The sequence below is a fragment of the Nannospalax galili genome, unplaced genomic scaffold (assembly GCF_000622305.1).
Source record: "Nannospalax galili isolate Female #2095 unplaced genomic scaffold, S.galili_v1.0 scaffold439, whole genome shotgun sequence".
Classification (NCBI taxonomy): Eukaryota; Metazoa; Chordata; class Mammalia; order Rodentia; family Spalacidae; genus Nannospalax; species Nannospalax galili.
The window spans coordinates 1,037,571-1,059,106 of record NW_008344194.1 but is presented as its reverse complement, the minus strand read 5'-3'; the positions used below and the strand labels follow the sequence as shown (position 1 = coordinate 1,059,106).

The window sequence follows — 21,536 nt, the reverse complement described above, 5'->3', positions numbered from 1 at the left end:
CTATTTCAAAAAGTTAGTTTACTTTATCTATATTGTACCCTTTGGCATGCCAATGCATTTTGGCACGCTTTAGCTTCTGGTTCTAACCTTGATTAATAAAATTTACCCTTTTTACAAATAAAAACTAGCGACTTCTGAGTCAAAAGTCATCATATTTACAGACATGCTAATTAGTTCTATCATGTCAGAGCTGTTGGACAGATCTCTTAATATCCAATCATTTTTAAATTGATGATTTTATTTAAATTTGAAAAGCAGTATAATGAGATATTTGTTATACTCTGTGTTCCTTAGCTAATTTCCAAATGTTTAGCTAAAACTGCTATGTTACATATGGCTCCACCTTTAGTGGTCATAAGCTAGCATTGTTTTCACTTAGTCTCAACTTTTTTTATTCCAAAGAGAGGCAATTTTTTACATGTTTTTCCAGAAATAACTTGAAGCAGGTTATATATGAAGTTTAAGGGGGTGGGGGGAATAAAAATAAGAAAACAAAAACCAAAGTATTTGCCAACATGGGGTCAACTTAAAATTCCATTTATTCATAAAGAAAGCCTAAGTGGTGCTGGTCATAAATGAATGAAATGAAAGTGAATGTGTATCATATCCTACCTTCCACATACACAGCAATATCACTCCATGCAAATCAAAGCACATACATACAAAACATGCAGTTTGGGTAACAGAATGCAATTTGTTTTACAAGGCTGGCCATTTTGATGGTGATGGGTATTGATGTTTAGGCTACATTTTCTTCTTCGAAACTATTCAGTGACAATGTATTCAAAAAGAGAACATTAAACAGAAGTAAGCAGAGCTTTTGTTGAAGGTTTGGAGATTAAGCAATCAAAGCTCTTGCTTTATCACTGTGGTGTCTTTGGTTATTTTGTTTGTTTTGGACAGAATCTAAACAATTAAGCAGTGGAAAAATTCACACTGGAGTCGAGTCTCTTACTCAATAATGAGATTTTGTTTATAAAGGCCATCCTTTTTTAATTAACAACCACTCGTCATGCAAATTTAAATAGCGGATAATTGTAAAATGTTATTAGAATCAATGTCTATACTGCAAGAAAGAAAGATAAGTGAAATACCAATAAAAAAGTGGAAACTCCATGTTAATATTTAATATGATATTCTGTGCTAAGAGTATTTATTTGGATCTCAGCAGTTTGTCTCACACAAGATTCACATCCATTGTCATTATATTAAAAGCACTAGGTAATAAATATTCTGGGGAAAATGTACACACAAAACAAAACGCAGCTTTGTGCCAGCATGTTCTATTTGTAGCAAAAATGGCTGTTTGTAGAATGCCTCCCTGTTTACCCCTTTCATTCACAACACTATTCACTTGGGAATGCCACTCATTCTGTAATCAGCATATGATGCAATGGAAACACATGTCGCAGCACGCCTGTCACAGTGGCATAGGTGTGGCCAGAGAAGAGTCCACTTAAGAGGAAACAAAAATTCTCATCCGTTGCCTGAAGGCTATGCTTAGAAAAATCATGAAAATTTTCATGAAAGTGTTTCTCCAATATAGCCCAAAGTTAGTGTTTAATAGACAAAATCTTCTTTTAGCTATTTCTATATTTTCACAAGACATGTAATATATAACAGCACACATTACTACTACTAACTGAAATAATAAGAAATGCATACATGATTCTTATGAAAGGTCGGGCATCATTTAGAACATTATACATATATTTTCTAGTATATATCTATATAGTCTTCATAAAACTCTATGACAGAAACATTACTATAGCATATCTTATTTATAGATGAAAGCAATGTCATAGAAGGTTAAATTACTTGTTCAAAAGAATTCAAACAAAGTCTTTTAATTTTCATAATACTTTTTGCCTATGAACAAACTCTCCTGCAGTCCTGGTGGACTCTCTGCTGTTCCTGAATATTTTTCTGTCCGTTCCGTCTTATTCCTCCCTCTGCTGAAATATACTTTCTAATTTTTCTCCCTATGAAAAGCCCTTAAGTGATCTATTTTTGTGTTAACCCTTCCCAGACTGTACCAGTTACAAATCAAGCAAATCCTTCTGAGAGTTCCCACAGCCTTCTGGGTCTGTCTTTAAATTCCTATTTACCAGATATTTCAGATAATCAGCTATTGATTTCATTTTCTTGTTCTTATGTCCCTTGAAGAACCCAGCAAGTTGGCTTGTCTATAAATAGGCACTCTATGAGCATGTGTTGAATCCAATCATAATCTCAAATTTGCTAGGTAAATTATTGATATGTTCAGAAAACACCTGGTGATTTTTAGTAACAACCACATGGAACACTTGTTGTGGAGTTTGGAGGCAAGGAAAGTAGAAACAGTCTCTCAAAGGAAGAGGTATAATATGCAGACAACATACCCCTGGGCTTAAAATTCACTTACTAAAAAATAGCAGTAGTTTGCAACTAGGCACATAAAGTCTCTGAGCTTTGGGCCTCCATGTGCCTGAACACTAAGAGAGATGTGAGACATAGTTGCAAATATGTCCTCTACCCCTGAGATACTATCCATCTTTGAGCTACATTCATATACTTGAGATCTCTGCTGAAAGTGGTGAGTTCAATTGTTTTAAGCTTATGTACAAAGGAACAGGGAGATTGAAGAGGACTTGGAGGACAAAAATTACTCAAGGGATTGGAAATTAGAACTATTGGAAATTTAAGGCATATTACTGTAATACAAAAGTTTTTCAACTCCAAATATTCAAGTTAAAATCATATGCCATTTGATACCTTCTTTGAATTAAAAAAATGCCTCAGACATTGCTAATGAAAATACAAAGTGGTGCAGGCACTTCAAAAAGCAATCTTATAATCCCTCAAAAGGTTATTTGCAGGGCTGGATAGATGGCTCAGGAGTTAATAGCACTCACTGACTGCTCTTGCAGAGGACCCTGGTTCAATTCCTAGCACCCAAAAGCTAAAAGCCCTTTGTAACTCCAGTTCCAGGGGATCTGACATCCTCTTCTGGCCTCCATGGGCATTGTATGACACAGATGCACTTACATGTATGCAGGCAAAAAAGTTAAATGCAGAGTTACCACAGGACCTAGTGATTTCACTCTGGAATAAACACATACACACACACACACACACACACACACACACACAAATTTTACATGAATGTTGAAAGCAATAGTATACATGATGATACAACTTATGTATCTGTCAACTGATAAGTCAAAAGAAAACTGGGACAGAGTATCACTTAACAACAAAAGGAGTGAAATGCTTATATATGTCACCATACGGTTGACTCTTGAAAATAGATTCACAGAATATCATTTTTATATGCTTTCTGATACAATTTTACTATGTAAACCTGCTGACCTCAAGTTGGCAGTGATTCTCCTGCCTCTGCCTCTTGATTACAGAAATGTACCATCAGGGCTGGCCCAGAATGTGCTTAGTGTGGTTCCATTTATATGAAAAGTAGATGATAAATAATTTGGTAGAAACAATATGGAGACAAGTGGTTTTCCATATTAGAGGGATTGGTGGTAGATTAAAAAAATAGGGTATAAGTGTTGTTTTCTGGCTGGTAAAAATATTATAAATTTAGACTCTCTGAGGTTTAACAACTCTATATATACATTTACCTAAAAATCACCAAAATTTATACTTTAAATGGAAAATTTTCATGGCATAAGAAGTACTTCTCTATAAATCTATTAGTGGTCAAAAGAAAAAAATTTGCACATCAAATTTAGAGAGTATCTATGCTGGTCTTTGAGCTTTAAAAATACATTTTCCTTGCCACCTGAACATGGATATGAAGTCATCAGGTAGATTTCAGTGGAATGTTTTTACTTTTACTAATTAATACAAAGAAAATTTTTGTGCTTCTTCCTCAAATATAACTCATTTTCTTGATTGATTTGTATGTGTATGTGTGTGTGTGTGTGTGTGTATCATCCCAAACAATCTTATTCATCTATATATCCACATCCCAAATGGCACCCTTGCATAGCCTCCCCCCACCCCCGGCTTCACTGGAGCCCATAGCCAAGGATTTCAGAAAGTAACCGACAGTGACTAGTAATAATCAGATATATAGAGATTAAAGACACATATGCAAACATCTAAGTGTTAGTTGCATTAAAAATGAGGTTTTTTGTATGAAACAGTATTATTTTAAAATGAATGGAGATTTTTTAAAGGTTAAAACCTTATTCAATTTTATGTCTTGTAGGGTTTATACTGAGTACAGTATTGTATAACTATTAATTCAACTGTGAACCTAAAAATTTACAGCCGATTTTGAAAGAGATGCATCTTAGCTCTGGAAATTGTTATTGAATATTTCAATGCTGTTGTAATGAAATGCTTCTTCTAATTATGTGGTTATTAAAACAATAATTTAAAAATACATTTTCCAGCTAATACTTCTTTATTTTCTTAAATCAAAAGTAGAAATTCCAATAAGATGGCTTAGAGTCCAATACCCTCTCGCCCTCGTCTGGCCCACACACACACACACACACACACACACACAAATAAATAAATAAATAAAATTAATAAAAATTTACAGTGCATATTTGGAGAAAGTTCCAGTGCCAGAAATCTGAATATATCTCAGTTTAATGCTGATGGTAAACAGGGCCTTGGTCATGATAATTTCAACCACAGAAGGAAAATGCCCATTGCTGGAGATACTACTTTTAATAATCTTTTTATTTATATTTATTGCATAACTCTATATTTGAGGATTAATTTTAGAATTGATCTGTTTGATTTAAATCAATTATTTTTATTTGTTTTATGTTTTAGTCGAAAGTGAAATATGCCCTAAATGTAAAGAAAAGTCTAATGGATTGTGATAATCATTGTAGAAAATAACCCGTGCTTGATGAAAATGAGGCATATTGGAGCAAATGAACAGTTCTATGTCTGGCCAAGCAGAAAGCCTAATATGTAATAAGATGAAATCATATCGGTCATCTCAATAAGCAAATTTGGTAACTTTCTTTTAGTCTGGAGAGAGAGAGAGAGAGAGAGAGAGAGAGAGAGATTGTACACATTTCATGTGTTGGGCCAAAGCATGAAAATCAACATCACAAAAGTACTCCATAAGCACATTTTCATTTATTCAACAAATATTTGACTATCTACCACATGTCATTTGGTACTCTAGACACTGAAGGCACAATGGTAAACAATCATGAAGCTAAGTCCCTGCTACAGAAGCTAAGTGGAGGAGTCAGATGACACACAAACCAATGTCTGTCTATACTTATCTACTGTTGCCAGAAAAGTTGATGGCTCTTGTTTCTGCATGTCTTCCTAGCAGAGACACTAACTACTGCTTTCTTCCCAACTGTGTGTTCAGAAATATTCATTAGGAGGTAGTTCACATGCCTGAGAAAATACAGGCATTTTGAGTCCAAAGGCAAATTTGCTCAGAGAGCAATATAATGAAGATAGTATCATCCCCAATAGCAGAGCTTTTGCAAGTTGCCTTATTAGCCATTATGCAATATTCAGGTCTCAACCTCAGTGTTTTTCACAGTGATACTAAACCACTGTGTATGAAACACCTGCCTTTTCTCTTCCCCAAGGGCTTCAGGAGCTAACTGAGTCTACACAAACATGAAGTCAGCTTCCTGTGGTATGACTAAGAAAGTCCACTGTCTGTGACTCAGAGATCTCATATCTCCTTCCAGAAATCAAGTAACTGTGGAACTCTCAACCTTTTAACTTGCAACTTGCTAAAATGTCAGTCTCTATATGTTTCTTGAGACACACACATAGACTCATAAACACGCACAACTTTCTCAAAGTGGAGGATAACCACTCTGAAAAATATTTTAAGACATGTAAAGGGGAAAGCCTAACACTTTCCAAAGGCAGTAACTTTACACAAGGTATCCAGCTGCTAGAATCTGACCTCAAATCACCTCCAAAGGCTTAATCCACAAGGGAGCACCCTTGGGGTATGGTAGAATCTTTAGGAGATGGGTAAAGTGAGATCTTAGATAATGTGGTATGTGCCTTCGAGGGGGACAGAGGAGGAGGAGAGACCCAGTTTCTTTCTCTTTCTTCCTTTTCATTACTAACATGAAGGAAACAGTTGTCATCCCTCTTGCTGCTTCAATGATATGCTGTATTTGTCACATGTCCAGATCATTGTAGCTCATCAATCAAGGAGTGTATAAAATCTTTACCTCAAGCATTTGTTTAAGTGACAGAATTTTTTAAGCATATCTATATTTCAAAGGAGATGATACAGAAGCTGGAGCATTATTCAATGAATTGAAAAGCTTACCAAAACTAAGGATATTGCCCACAGAGGAAGGGACAGATGCAAAGGCTTTGAGTCAGGAAATGACTTTCCCCAAGTTATCAACCTTCATTCTAGGTAGAGACTCTGGGTCAACAAAGTCAAAGAGATAGAGAAGGGTCTGAACTCAGAGTCTTGTAAAACTTGGTGACAAAACCTGAGAAGAAGCCATGAGCATAGAGTTTCAGGAAACATGTCCCTCATTTATATGTCTGCAAAAGGTTCCAGTGGTCCCTGCGTGGAGAACTGGGATGAAAAGCCAGAGGATGAAGACATGCTTAGCAGGACTGATAACTGAAATATGGTAATAAAGCAGAGTGAATAACAAAAGGATCCAAAGGAGGGGATTTTGATGTACTTTACAAACTTCTTTCAGCTTTGCATGTGTTTAAAGTTGTTCATAAAATGTTGGAGGGAAAAAAATTATAAAATCAGGCTAAGTTTCAAAGAGTTTGCTAACAAGTTAGGTATGTGCTATGAGAACAAAAATGACTCTTTTCTTTCTTTTTTTATTTTTTGATCATGAAAAGAAATTGTGAATAATGAAGCCATTTACTGAGAAACAACTATAAAAATAGGCTCTATCTTGTGTTTGAGTTTGATTTATTATCATTAGTTATTAAAAAAGATGTCAATAGTCAGAGGGCCATGTCACATACAACTACAGGTACTGGAGGTACTTCTGTGTATAGAAGAACTACGCTGAGTCCTCAATGATCTCAAATTCCTCTATGCAATAATGAGGGTAGTTTGAAAAGCATCAGCATAAATATGGATCAGAATAAAGATCATAAAGCCTGGCTGAAATGGAGCAGCGAGCACTAAAGACTGAAGCTCTGGGGTCTCGAACACTATGTTGAATTATAGGTAGGTATCTGCAGCATATTGGTTCACATTAGAGATGATATTATATCTCTATCTTGGTACAACCCCTTGCTAAAACACTGAAAGTTATTCTTAAGCCTTTCTGCCTGAAAGATTACAGTCATCCAATTATCCTTCATTCAGTATCTTTTTAAGAAAAAAAATGTCCTGTGAATGTATTGATGGAGGATAGCAGGCGAACACCTGTAAAAACTGTAAGAGACATGAAGATTCTGTTCTTTAAAAAATAAATCCATAAACTAGTACTCTGCAGGTTTCCATTTTTCTTAACTAAGATATAGAGACTTCTTTTTGTCTAGGCTTGAAATATATAGGACCCTTACAAAGCAAGTTTATATAAGATTATATGGTATGGTTAAAGAAAAGTGAGGAAGTGTAAACCAAAGTTAGATGTACCTAAAGTAAGTCATTGTTCCTACATTACCTATAGATGCTGATTTGATCAAGTACTATTGAAGAAACACTATCACCAAGTTTCCTTACTTTTCAAATGCTTCTTTAATTCCTTTACAAAATCCAAAGTAGAAGGAAGAAGAGAAGGATAGGAAGGGAAGGGAAGAGGAGAAGTGGAAGGGAAGAACGTAAAGAGGAGGATGAATAAGAGAAGGAAAGGAGAAGGAAAATAAACATGACACACCTTTTTTCAAACAATATTCAGAAATCAAATTACACATGGAAGTTAAAGTTACCTCCTGTATATTTCAAAGGCTTCATAAATATGTCTTCCTAAATTTGTATCTGTATTCACACATACACACACACACACACACACACACGCACGCACGCATGCACACACACACGCACACACACAGAAGCACCTTTCCTCACTGTATACATATACACATTTATGGAAGTGTTACCTAGCCACAATTTTGCTGTCAAAGATGCTATTTTCACAGGCTGCTCAGGAATGAAATGACCAAAACTGTTCTTTTTTTGCATAACCATGACTTTTGCTTTGAGTTTTTTTTGTTTAATGTTCTAAGTAATCCTTTTGGTTTATGGTCCACGTGTTGCATAGCATCAAAGGTTATTCAAACAAAGCCAATTCAAATGTGATATTACTGAATAGCTGCAAGAACAAATTTCAGGTTACTTTTATGCAATTTAAGTTCTGAAATGGGCTACATATGGCTACAATAATGAACCCATTACTGAAAGAAGCACTTCAGCAAAATGTATAAACCTATATGAGATTATGCATCTGCACTGTGCACACACATTATCTTTATCTCCCCAAATACCACATTTGTCATTTTCATGTAAGAATACATAAAGAGTAAAGAAGAAAGAACCATTATCTTTGTAAAGCACCTTTTCACGAGTACTATAAAATTATTGGATTAATACATGGGCTGGAATAGAAATTTAAAAGTCTTGCAATGGTTCACATTATATCCTTATAAATGATTTTAAATGATTGAAAAACTATTATTCTTTTAAAGCCAAATCTTTCAAAATATGGTAAAATTCATTGTATGGTCTATATTATCACATAATTATTCATATGATTAATTGAACTTTATTAATTAAAAATACCTTCACATTCCAAATATTTTCCTCAAAGTTTGTGTTAGTTCTTAACTAACTTAATATTTATTCTTTATGGCTTACTTTAGGGAAAAGATTCTGAAAAATCATAAATAATATTAGCACATGCCTTCTATGAGGAGGCAAAACTCTAACATTTTTTCATACACTGTAAAAATGCACATATAAATAACCCACTGAACAAATTTCAGTGCAAATCTGTGTTCATTTGTCACTGAATAAAATTAATTTCTGTGTCTAGCACAGGAATCGTCAGTATATCTTGGAAATGGTACAAGCTTCCCTAAATTTGAAATTCATGTGGAAAATAAGCCACGCCTCTAAGAAGGACAATAAGTAAATAAATGTCACAGAATCCAGGCAAAGCACAAAGCATAGAGATGCTGTATTCTCAACCCCTCATTGGATATGTGAACACTGGGTCCCAAGCCTTGAAACCACCTAGATGGCAGTGTTGTTCACATCCCAAATTTTCAACAATCTCCATGGAAGAGCTGTCATCATTCTGAAGTATCCAAAGACAATCCAATGTCAAATGTATGGTTTATATGTGAATTCAGTAAGGGTGCCTGGTGTCTACAATTACATTTGATTCTGACCCAGCAGATGCTAAATACAAACTAGTTTATACATATGAAATTTAACATTAATTCTTCAGTCTTAACTCCTCTACCTGTGGATGTTTTTTTCATTTTATTAGTATGAATTCTCCTGCATAATTATGATCCAGACACAAAATATCCCTCCTTATTTTATAATGGAAAATCAGAACAAAGGTTCTAGTCATGTCTTTAAAGGAGGAGGGTGTGCATGGAGGGAGGGAGAATGGAGGATAGAAATGATGTTTTGCTTTTACTGTTCTAGCAAGCTGGTTAATTGCATTTGTTTCATATATCTCCAAACACCCTACTACATTAATTACATTCTGTACCTCCAAGCTCCTCTGATTCCCTCAGTCACTTCCACTGAGCAATTTAATTGTATTCCTCCTCCATTCATACTGATTTTTTTAATGGTGATAATTCTAAAGCCTAATATAAAGTGTATATAAGAATTTCTCCTGTGGGGCAATGTAAAAATCATACTTGATGCTATAGGAAAGTCTTATGAAAATCAAACGTATTTGGAATATATGAACCTTTTTTTTTACAAGGATAGGTAAATAGTTTAGAAAGAGAATGTGTATTTATAAGTATGATTACAGAAATTGCAGCAATATCATTCACCATGATCAAGCACCAAGCATCTACTACTTTGGAAGGAAAGAGAAGCAGTGTGCACATCACTGGGGGGCAAAGAGATTCTTGCAGTCCATGATTGAAAACAGTCACTTAACAGTAGGTAAACTCATCTGTATTGTCTCATGTTTATAGAAAGGATTCCTTTTGAGTCCAATACATCAGGTTCTGTGCAGCACCTGCCAGAACCAAAGTTAGCTCCTACAGATGGGCAAAAATAGGCAGTATTCCAAATAATGAATTCATTCACAGTGTAAATGTCAAAGAAAAGTTTACGGAGCAAAACAAATTAGGATGTCTCAAGTACTCGAACTAATACACCTCATATTCTTTGCAAGTACAGTAATTTACAAATGAAAGTATTGTCAACCACATTTCCTGGGAGAGAAGTGGGGGCTTGGTCTTCTTTGCATAAGGACACTTCGCACTGATTTAAAAAAAAAAAAAAAAAAGTCCCTAAAAGACTAAATTTTTTTAACCTTCAAAGAACAAAACATATGTTAATGATTTTTGCCACTTCTCATTCAAACACCTACCAAAAGGATTTTGTAATAGTCTCACAAGAAACTGACACTCAGTGAAAATATCCCAGGAAACCAATTTTGAACAAAAGACAGGAGAACCAGAGGCAGAACGCTGTCTGCTTCACAGAGTGGTTCAGCCTAGAGGGAGACACCTAGAGCACCTGTTCAAGGTCCCCATTGTGTTTGTCCACTGGGGACCAAACTGAGTGTCCCCAGCTCTTAGTGGATGCTGTCTCCTCCCTGGAACCTCGCCCAGTCTCACTTGTGACAGTTTTCCCTCTGTACTCTAAATTCTTCATTCTGATTTCCTGCTGGGATAGCATTCACTGACACACAGGTGACACACTTTGATCCTTGAGATACTCAGTCTCAAATCCCCACACGCTGAACCTGCCTTGAAGTATCAGTTACTGTAATTTTTCAATTGGATGCCTTTGCTAAAGTTTAGGCACCAGAACAAACACCAAATAGACTGGCCAGAATCATGTTAAGCTCTTTCAAGAGACTTACTTTAATAGTTATTTTTCTAAGAACCTGAGAATCCATCCACTTATTCTGGAACTCAATTAATTAATTACAATGACAACAATAGGTGACTACTAACATCTTCCACCAGCAGCAAGCAGTTTAGAAACAAAAGACCTCAAACCTCTGCCCCCGAAGAGCTTGTGCCTGGTCAAAACGCACTACCAATCATAGTGTCATTTTATTTAGAAGTCACAACAACCTCTGAAAGAAATGGGGGGGGGGCGGAGGAAAAAAGATAAAAACATTTTTAACTTACCGTCAATCCGAACGTAGAGAAATCCACAGAGCAATAGTTGTGTAAACATTAGCAGACTCATTTTGACATATTAAAAAGGATCCAGATTGTTTAAGAAATCAATCCCAGAGAGCAAAAGTACAAAAATAAGTATAAAAAAAAAGAGGTAGGTCCGAAGTTTAGACTTTCCTAGAGATGAATTAAAGTCAAGAGGAGCAAAACGGCAAGATCGGAAGGAGTCGGTGGAGAGGTCTGACACGGGACACGTCAGGAGCCACCCCAATGAAGCCAGACTACTTCCAGAGTCTCTGTATTTCCACGCTGGCTTCCTAAATTCCCACAAATGCAGCCCAGCCGGAAGGATTATTCACGTGCGTTTAGCCCTCTCTCCTTAGGCTCCATTGCAATCCAAAGACAAGCTCTCTCTTCCAAAGTCAAGAAGCTGAAGGGGGAGGAAAAGGACCTAATTCCTAGAAAGTGTTCCACAAACTTGCCAGCGCGCAGCCGAACAACCATTGGCCTGCCTACCAGGTTTTCTTTTTCCCCTGGTCTCCTCAGTACCAGCAACACGTCCCGGAGTTTTGTTTTGTTTTGTTTTGCTTTCACTTAACTTCCATCTTAAGGATGTGTCAAAGCAACTCTTTGCGAGCGGGCCCTCTCCTCGGCAGCCTGGTCTTCTCCCTCCTCTTCTCTGGTTTCAAGCGAGAGGAAAAGGGAAAGCAGGACTGTTCGGGTGGAGAACGGGAACTCCTACTCGGTGAGGCGGCGGGGAGGGAGGCGAGGAGCGAGGGGGAGAGGGAAGGAGGGAGGGGCAGGGCTGAGGCCGCGGCCACCCTGGCGGGGCGGCCCGGGAGCGAAAGAACCCAGTGGCTTAGGACCAGCGTGCCTTCCGTCTGGAAGCCCTGGACCTGGGAGCCAGGAGGATGCTAACGCGTGGTCCAGCCTCCAGTCCCTCCGATGAAGCCGCCGCTCTGGCAGCCGGGGTTGTGCAGCGTCCGCCTCCTCCTACAGCTGCGGCGGGCTGGAAGGACTTGAGGAGAGAAAGAGAGGAGGCGGGAGCCAAGGGGAGGAATGAGAACTGCAGCGATCGGCCCGGGGAGGGGGTGGGGAATGAGAGGGGTGCGCCAAGCTCTCCACCTCCACACCCCGCCACCTGCCAGTGCACCGGGCGACAGCACCCCCGGAGGTCTGCGGAGGAGGGGTAATCTGGCAAGTGGTGAATCTTAGGGGGTCGGAAATGAAGCAATGTGGAGCCCCGCCGGCTAGCAAGTACTACGATTAGCGATCAACTCTTTCCTATTCCCGGAGCCTGGGGCGTCCCCCTGCCTCCCGCCTCGGGAGGGTGGAGGTGGGCTTCTAGCCTCCTGCTCCTCGCCGCGGCCCGTTTAATGGGCAGGTAATTTTCTCGGTGAGTGATTTCATGGAAGCCCTTCCTAATTATTCATCGCTCCGTCTGCTGGAGCTGCTCGCGCTTTTCTGGAAAAAGATGATCCTCCAAGACCCAGGGCGCAGCCTCATCACCTCCCCCACCTCCCCCTCAAATCACACACACACACACACACACACACACACACACACACACACACACACACACACACACACTTGCCCTTTTAGCAAAATGAGAAGCTCGGAGCCGGGAGGAAAGTAGAGAAAACGAAACATAACCACGTTTCTGTGTGGATGTGTTTTGTGTGTGTGCTCCTATGTGGTTGTAAGGGAATCGGGGAAAAGTGTGTGTGTGTGTGTGTGTGTGTGTGTGTGTGTGTGTGTGTGCGCGCGAGCGCGCGCGGCAGGCGGAGTGGGGGTGCACCTCTAAATTCTATCGGCTTGATTTAGCCAAGATCTATGGATAGCTACAAAATCCCCCAAGGAGGAGAGAGGGGAAAGGTTGGCATCCAGCTAATGTCTGTCGGTTGCCTTCTGACCTCTCTACGATGAGTGTGATGCAGGACCTTAGGATAAAGGAGTTCTGCAAGAGACTCCAGTAATGGCGGTCCAGGATCAAAGGGTTTGGAGGAACTGGATACCTGGAGCCTCGCCCTCTCAAACACCTCGGAAAAGAAATTTGGAAATCAGACTCTGATTTAAGCAATGCTGATAACTCAACAGGACAAACACGCTCAAAAGAGCCGAATTTCAGCCCAAACAGGACATAACTGCTAAATCCAAGGCAAAAACTACCAAGTTCCCGCAGTTCAGGACTGAAGCTGGTTAGGGAAGGCCACGTTGAACCAAATGCAACTGCCTGCGGTGCTCTGGCGTGACCGATATGGCAGGGCCCACGTGTGATCACAGGCTCGCTGGTGTTTGATGCTTGTTCAGGTGATTAGAAGAGGGTTTACAGAACTCTCACAAGGTCTCTGAGCCTCGCTAGATTCCGGATGGTGAGTCTTTAGTTCCCCCTACTGGAAAATATTAGGAAAGAAATTCGTTTGAGAACATTGATGAAGAGCCTTTTGTTTGTTGGATAGATTTTGGTGCTGCCACTAAATTTAGTTCTCCTTTGCTTAGAGACGGTGTGAAATTGTGTATTTAAAAAAAATGTCCAGTGACATTCAGGTAAGACATTCAGGTGGTCTTCTGGCACCCTTCCTGGCAGGCTTGCAGATGACGGTAATAAAGCAATCTTCTCATGAAGCATCAAGAATCCTTTTGGCAGTTTTGATGTACACTATTTAACTGTAAAGGGAGGGGGGAAGCACTTTAGTGTACTGAAGTTAAATCACTTGAATTCTCACAGTAATGACTCTGAATTAGCACCATATGGAAAAAAGAATAAGCCATTAAGAGAAAACAAGTTCACTTGATTCACTTCAAGATCCACGAAGGACTGAGTCTAAATTAGATAGCACTGTGACCCAGAAAAATCCAAGCACGTTTTGAATTGACATCTCTGTTACCTCTCTGTGATAACCGGAAAGCAGTTAATTCTATAAAACTTTCATTTTAAATATTTGGACTATGCTTAAAGTCCAGACTTGCAAAATGTACCCCCTCCTCTTAGCCAGATTTTTTATTGCATGTGGATGCAAATAATAATAATAATAATAATAATAATAATCCTGCAAACATCACCTCCTTAATGAAATTGTGCTGTACTTATCAAATAAACTAAGACCTTTATTTAAAAAAAAAAAAAGATCTGGGAAAGAAAACATTGAAACATTCCACCAGGAAGTTTGCCCCTGGCTCGCCAGTAGATCAAGCAAAAGATAGAATGTAGTCTTTAGTGGAAAGAGAGGCTGAGCAACCACAACTTCCTTTCCTTAAGTAACCTGTAAAAACACCTGAGTCCAAGTGTGGGGTCAGGGAAACTAGGAAGGATGGGTTGTAAGACATTAACCCAAAAATAATTTTCTTGCTCTACAATGGAGATGTCACTTCTGATCTCACAAAAATGCACCCATATATGAAGAACATCATTAAGATACTTCGGAGAAGAATTTTATTTAGAGGAAATCTCTGGTTCTACATCATGGGCAGTGTATGCCAAGCATCAGCATTTTGCATTCACAGCTACCAGCTAAATATCATGAAGGGAGTGAGTGATTTCACAAGGTGCTATCTTCCATGTGATACCTTATAATATGAGATGAGGTCTGTAACAAAGGAAAGTTGGAATCCATGTTTCCTGCTTTTCTTGAAGACAAATTTGGAAATGATTTTTAAAAGAATGCTTTATCAAAAACCCATTTGGTGTGAAATAAGGTAAAAGAAAATATGATCTTAGAATCCTGTAGTAAAAGAAATTTTAGCATAATGACCAAATCTTGCCTGCTAAATAAATAATAGTAAGGAGTCCTCAGTCAGAAATTCAATATAAAAAGTAGTAAGCCCAAAAGGAGCAAAACCACCACCTTCTGCGAGATTTCACAGGATCTATACTGGAATAATGTGCATATTTCAATAAAATTTGACATGCTTTTAGTGCACACTGATTATATTTTATTTTTGAAATATTTTATTTTTACTTTATGTGTATGAGTGTTTTATCTGCATGACTGTAAGTGTACCTATGTCATGCAAGGCTCATGGAGGTCAGAAAGGTCTTCAGAGTCCCTGAAACTGGAGTTATGGATGGTGCTTAGCTATCATGTGGGTGCTGGGAACCGACCCTGGGTCCTCTGTCAGAACAGCTAGTATTCTAAGTCACTATGCCATCTCTCCAGCCCCAAGATTATGTTTTAAAAATGGATTATTCACTCCAGGTTTTCCTTTTCATTTTTTTATATTTTTTATTTATTATTTTTATTTTGCGTGTATGAATGTATTGCCTGCATGTATGTGGGTGCGCCCATGTCATGCAATGCCACAGAGGTCAGAAGAGGGCTTCAGATTCCCCTGGAACTGGAGTTTAGGATGGTTCATAGCCACCATGTGAGTGCTGGGAATCAAACCCAGGTCCTCTGCAAGAGCAGTCAGTGTTCTTAATGACTGAACCATCTCTCCATCCAAACTGGATTATTCACTTTAGGTTTTTCTTCTTAATTAAAGAAGAATCTTTAAAACCTGAACCTTCTAGTAAATATTGGAAATTCAGTTTTAGCAATGTTGAACAAAAGAAAAACATTTCATTTTTTCATTGAGAGAGAAAGACAAAACTTTCTTTAAAAAAAAAAAAAGCTTCCTGTCACCAATTTAGAGGGTTTATGATACAAAACACAAATGTGGATTTGACTTCAATCTTTACTCAACTATGAATTGAGTTCTCCTCTTCTAAATAAGTGACTAAATAGAGAATGGTTATGGAAATTTGACTTCTTTTATGTAAAACTTGGAATAGTATTATTATATAATCAATGCACGCCTGCTAAATAAATATAGATATGTTGATACATCTTAAGAACCCTGTGTGGAGGAGACTATAATTAACTTTAATTTGATCAAGGTGATCAAATTACTGCCTTTTTGCTTGAACTTCTGAGTTGGCCTTTCCTGGAGAACATAAAATAACCATATGAAGGAAGACTGTACAAAACAAGATACAAATATTGAATCTATTTCAAACTGAATTCCTCATAGGAAATGGAATAAACTGGGTAACACAATACAGTTTTTGCACTTTCCAACATGCTCTGATCCCAAGCAGAATCTATAGAAATATCATGGTTTTGATCCACCTAGTAATTTTAATATATTAGTCCATGTGGCAAATATCTATGTTTCAGAAAACGTTTTAGTTTTGCAAAAACATTTATTATGTTGTTAAGTTTCTATGTGATATTTATGCAATTATTATTCCATTGATCTTCCAAGAAACTTGAAGATCAGATATTTAACACAACTTAATTTTAAAAATATTCTTTTAAATCCAGATGTAAGTATAAAATCAATGTGGGAGTTTAAGATATACATCATGAGATGAATTTAAGACCTCTTTCACTCTGTAGAAACACCAAAACTCTTTCCAAAATTATTTTGATTGATCAATTTAAGAGAATCCTTGATTCATTGAGATACTTAGAAATATGTGAGCCTTTGTTTTGTTTTTCAAAATCAAAGAACCATTTTTAAAGCCAAATGATCACCCTGTTAAAGCTGTTAAACCGGAGTTTTTCTTTGTAAAATTATCTTAACATACAATGCCCCCAAATCACATTTAAATGAAATGTATAGGTCATTACTTTTAAAAAGATACAGGACAATTTAAGTAACGTGTTAAAGCCCCTTACAAGAGAAATCTTCCCACATTATTTTATCACTTTCTACCTTGCTCCAAAAAAGTTTTGAGGGAGACAAGAATAAGAAAATATTTTTCTGAAATAAATTGGAAGTTTATGATTTAAATTCATTTAAAAATATTGAATGATACTAATATATAATAAGCCCATATTATTTATATGAATGAATGGTATTTTGGAATTTTGCATGTAGCTATTGAAAAACTTCATTAGTAACCTGAGATATAAGTCGATTGAAATATACCAATATTTCATTTAGAAATATCGTTTTGCTAAGTGTTTTCAAGAATGAAGAATTCTCTTACATGAGAATTTAAATACATTTGGAAAATCACTTTGCATCCTGACCAATGAATTTAGGAAGGGTTCAAAATTTATGAGAGGTTTTGAATAAATGAAATATATCATATTGTAGAATATTGAGGCATAGTGTCTCTGTGTATGTGTACTTTTAAAAGGAGACCTAACAGTATTGCTGTCTATATTCAGTGATTGTTCCTTGTTCCATATGCTAGTAAACATGTATGTGATGTCAAGCTTTTCCTCTAGCACAGACAACCTTCTGAGTCAAGAGCAGTTCCTAGCAGTGTGCTTTTACACAGGTATTATTTCCGATGTTGTCAGTTGTGTGTGTGAAGTCCCAAAAGGAAGATACGGATGATCACTCAGTGCATTAAATGAGGAGAAAGGGTATGAACAAAGGAGATAGATCTAAGCAAAGTGAAAACTGGCCAGTACAGGTGCATCTGATCTGCACTGGTTGGGAGCCCCAAGATTGCATCAGCATTGGAGGGCCAAGGCCTGCTCCAGCATTAAGCCTCCCCTGGGATTTAAAATTTCCCAGTACATCTTCTTAAAAAGTATGTTATAATAAGTTGTGAAATAAAGGTTTATATTTCTACTTTGTAAAAAATGAGTAATAGTCTGAAATCATTTTAATCACCTGAAAGTTTACCTTCATTTTGTCAATAAATCCTTCCTATATTCTACCCCTACCCCACACACACCTAATACAGTACAAAGTCTCAGTGCTTGATGAAAATGAATAAGAAGCTCACTTGTAGAAAGATCATGGCCTGTCATTTGGTTTCCAATAATTCCTTTATAACACGTGTCAAGTTATTTTTAAAATATTTTTATTTTTTAAATATTTTATTTATTTACCTTATTTTTAATATTTTATTTATTGTTTTTATTTTATGTGTAAGAATGTATTGCCCACATGTATGTAGGTGTATCTGTGGCATGCAATACATGTGGAGGTCAGAAGAGGACTTCAGGTTCCCCCAGAACTGGGGTTACTGACAATTGTTAGCCACCATGTGGGTGTGGGAATTAAACTGTGTCCTCTGCAAGAGCAGTCAGTGCTGAGACATCTCTCCAGGCCCCAAGTTACCTACTTAAAATGACAAATTCTCTGAAAGTGCAGCTTCAGGCATTAGTTACACATGACAGGCAAGGGTGTTATGTGGAAAGATTTCCTTCCTGCCTGTTATTTAATCATTTCCTTTTCCAAGATCTCGAGTCCTTATTTCAGTAAAGTTTCTAACTGAAGCAATGTAAAAGAATGCACTGTTTTCTTGCTATATTTATAACATAATATCATGAAACCCAGAAAATCCTTTTGATTCTTTGCCAAACAATTCCAAATCCATCTGCTCCAATCTGGACTCTGCATCATCAAATTTTAGAAACACATACTGTAATTCTAAAAGGAAAACTTACTTTGTATCTAAAATAGAATTTTGTCACTTTTTGCAAAGAATAGAGTTTCAAAGATTTGGGAAAGGATTTCACACAAACCTAGCTCCCAGATTTTAACAGTTCTCTGCTCACCGGGATATCTTTCAGATAGGTATCATAACGGATTCTTCATATTGGGAAAATAACAGTCTTTCCTCTCTTATGATAAAGCCATGGAATTTATCCAAAGGCACATGTGAGCCAACTGATCTTCCTATGGCCCTATCGTAGAAGGTCTTGTCTATTTAATAACAGATTCTGGATCTTGCAACATACAAAGAGTCTTTTGTCTGCCTGATAAATCAATTCTTTCTGCAGAGTAAGTACCTAAAGCCCTTTTAAAAATTACAAAAAAATAGTAAGTTTCAAATTATTACATTCTGGCAGGGAATTTCAGTAGTAAATACACATTCTCTTCCATAAGTGAAAAAATAAACAGAAAAAAATTGTCTTAATCATCTACATCTATAATTTTCAAGTGTAACAATTTGGCATATATGACATTTTATACCAAAATATTTCAATTTGGGTCTGGGGGCTGGTTCAGCAGGTCAAGTTCTGTTTACATAAGCAAGAGGACTGGAGTTTGAATCTTCGGAACCCATGTAAAGAAAGGTGTGGTAGAGGGTATCTGTAATCCTAGTGCTCTTACAGTGAGAGGAGAGGAAGAGCCATGAGCATTCCCCAATGCTCACAGGGCAACCCGCCTGGTATAAGCAGGAGGAAACAGAGACCCTGTCTCAGACAAGAAGATAGGTAAGAACTAACACAGAAGGTTGTGTCCTGATTTCCACACACTACACACTGCACATCAGTACTCACACACGGGAATGTGCATGCACACACATACACGTCATACACAAACACAGTATTTTAGTCTAGATGAAAACTTTTCTACTAATCAATACATCACTTTACAAAGAAACAAAGTAACTGAGTAACTTTAGATTTTCTTTATGTACTAATATGAATGTAAAAACTCATAGAAGACCAAATACTTAAGACTGAAGACTAAGCAGTGCAGTTTTGACTTTGATGCAAATTGCTTAAGTCTCAGGCTTTTAATTTTTTATGTTTTCAATGAGTAGTTCCTTATTTTTATTAGCAATATAAAATTGAAGTATATTTATACTGTATCTAATATAAGACCTTGAGTGTCTAAATTAGTCTATGCTTTTTTCTTTAATTTATTCTTACACCCACTTCCCAGATAGCACCCTCCCATAGCCTCCCTCCACCTACTAGAGCCCTTAAACTCTGATATCCCTGCTACTGTCTGCTGTGTTGTGGGCACCCCAGCCATTCCCCACTGCTTGTCCTTCTGGTGAATCTAGTAAGCCTACCTAGAGCTCTTTGTTTTAGGAGGGTCAGCAGTTCCTCATCTAGTGGTAATCAGTTGTCAATATTCCTTTGGATAAGATTGGGGTCTGTTGTTCATTTTCCCAGTTCTTTACTGGGTTGCTCTCTGGGAACCCCTTTGGACACCCTGGCCAACAACTCAAAAGACGATATCGCCTGTCTGGCATTGTTGCTTGTTATGTAGCCTTTAGCTATGCATATGGACTCTTATGAAATTATATTGGCCCATTTAACCTTTGGTTATACTTTCCTTTTGGGTGTTTAAGGCCATACAGTTGGTCCAGATAAACCAATTTATTTTTACTCTTAAGGTCATCCTTAATAATTAGAGAAATGCAAATCAAAACTGCTTTAAGATTTCATCTTACCCTAGTCAGATTGGCCAAGATCAAGAGAACGAACGACTCCAAATGGTGGAGAGGATGGGTCTCCTAGGCCTCCTTGATCAAGAGGACAGGTGACCCACCACAATTACAGGACATTCTGAGAGATGCTCATAGCCCCCTGGAAGTAGTTGACCTAGGAGGGCAAGGAGCAAAAACTTTCCTTTATGTCCCTCTGACCAAATTATTATAGGCCTCAAAGTATGTCTGTTAAACATCCAAGAAGGTTAGTTCCACCAGCCTGGTCCTTTTAATTACTGTGTGTCATGTAGATAAATCTTGGGCAAAGACCAGTTGTTCTCAGATAAACTTTACCTAGACATATATTTCTTGATCTGCTATGTATAATTTGTCAGTAGGTTGTAGGAGCAATACGGTTCCCTCTGGCTTTCAAAACTAGCTAGGCATTGTTTATCTCTCCCATTGTCTCACCCCTCCATCATGGTTTTCCCAATTAAGGTGCCTCCATTTCTTCCCTTTCTCCCTTTTCCTATGGTCCTACCTCTCTTGAGCTCCTTCTTTTCCTTTATCCCCTAGGTTCCTTGTATACCCTTCCCTCCCTCCTCCATTAACCTAATCCAATTTTTATCCACATCTCCCTTATTAAGGACTGTTTCCTACTGTTCTTCTCTCTCTGGTTCGTTCTTTCACCTCCCTGTTGCCTTTCCATTATCCTGCTTCCTGTAGGTATGTCTTGATACATACTCGCTTATCAGGGTTTGGTTCTAGGATCCCCATATGAGGGAGAACATATGTCGATTTTTTTCTGAGTCTGTGTTACTTCACTTAGTATAAGTTTCTAGTTCCATCCATTTACCTGCAAATTTCACGATTTCATCTTTCTTTACTGCTGAGTAAACTCCATTGTATAAGTGAAGCACATGTTCATTATCCACTCATCCATTAAGGGACACTTAGGTTGCTTCCATCTCTTAGCTATTGTGAAAAGAGCAGCAACAAACATGGATGTACAAGTGTCTCTGCAATAGAATGAGTTCTTCGGGTATATGCCTAGGAGTGGTATAACTGGGTCAAATGGTAGGTTCATTTGTAGTTTTTTAAGAGTTCTCCACACTGCTTTCCATAGGGGTTGAACAAATATGCAGCC

The 21,536-nt window shown here is 37.6% G+C and overlaps 1 protein-coding gene across 17 annotated transcripts in view; it reads right to left on the bottom strand.

Moving 5' to 3' along the window:
• Window positions 1–21,536, bottom strand: part of Robo2 (roundabout guidance receptor 2) — a 1,342,812-nt gene that overhangs the window by 567,458 nt on the left and 753,818 nt on the right. For 6 of the 17 annotated variants that reach the window (XM_008840506.3, XM_017799978.2, XM_017799979.2 and 3 more), the window contains exon 1: window positions 11,284–12,253. The exons of the other annotated variants lie outside the window; for them this stretch is intronic. In XM_008840506.3, the coding sequence (XP_008838728.1) occupies window positions 11,284–11,344 (61 nt within the window). In that variant the 5' untranslated portion in view covers window positions 11,345–12,253. Of the gene's footprint in view, window positions 1–11,283; window positions 12,254–21,536 lie in introns of those variants that run through there. 17 annotated transcript variants of the gene reach the window in all.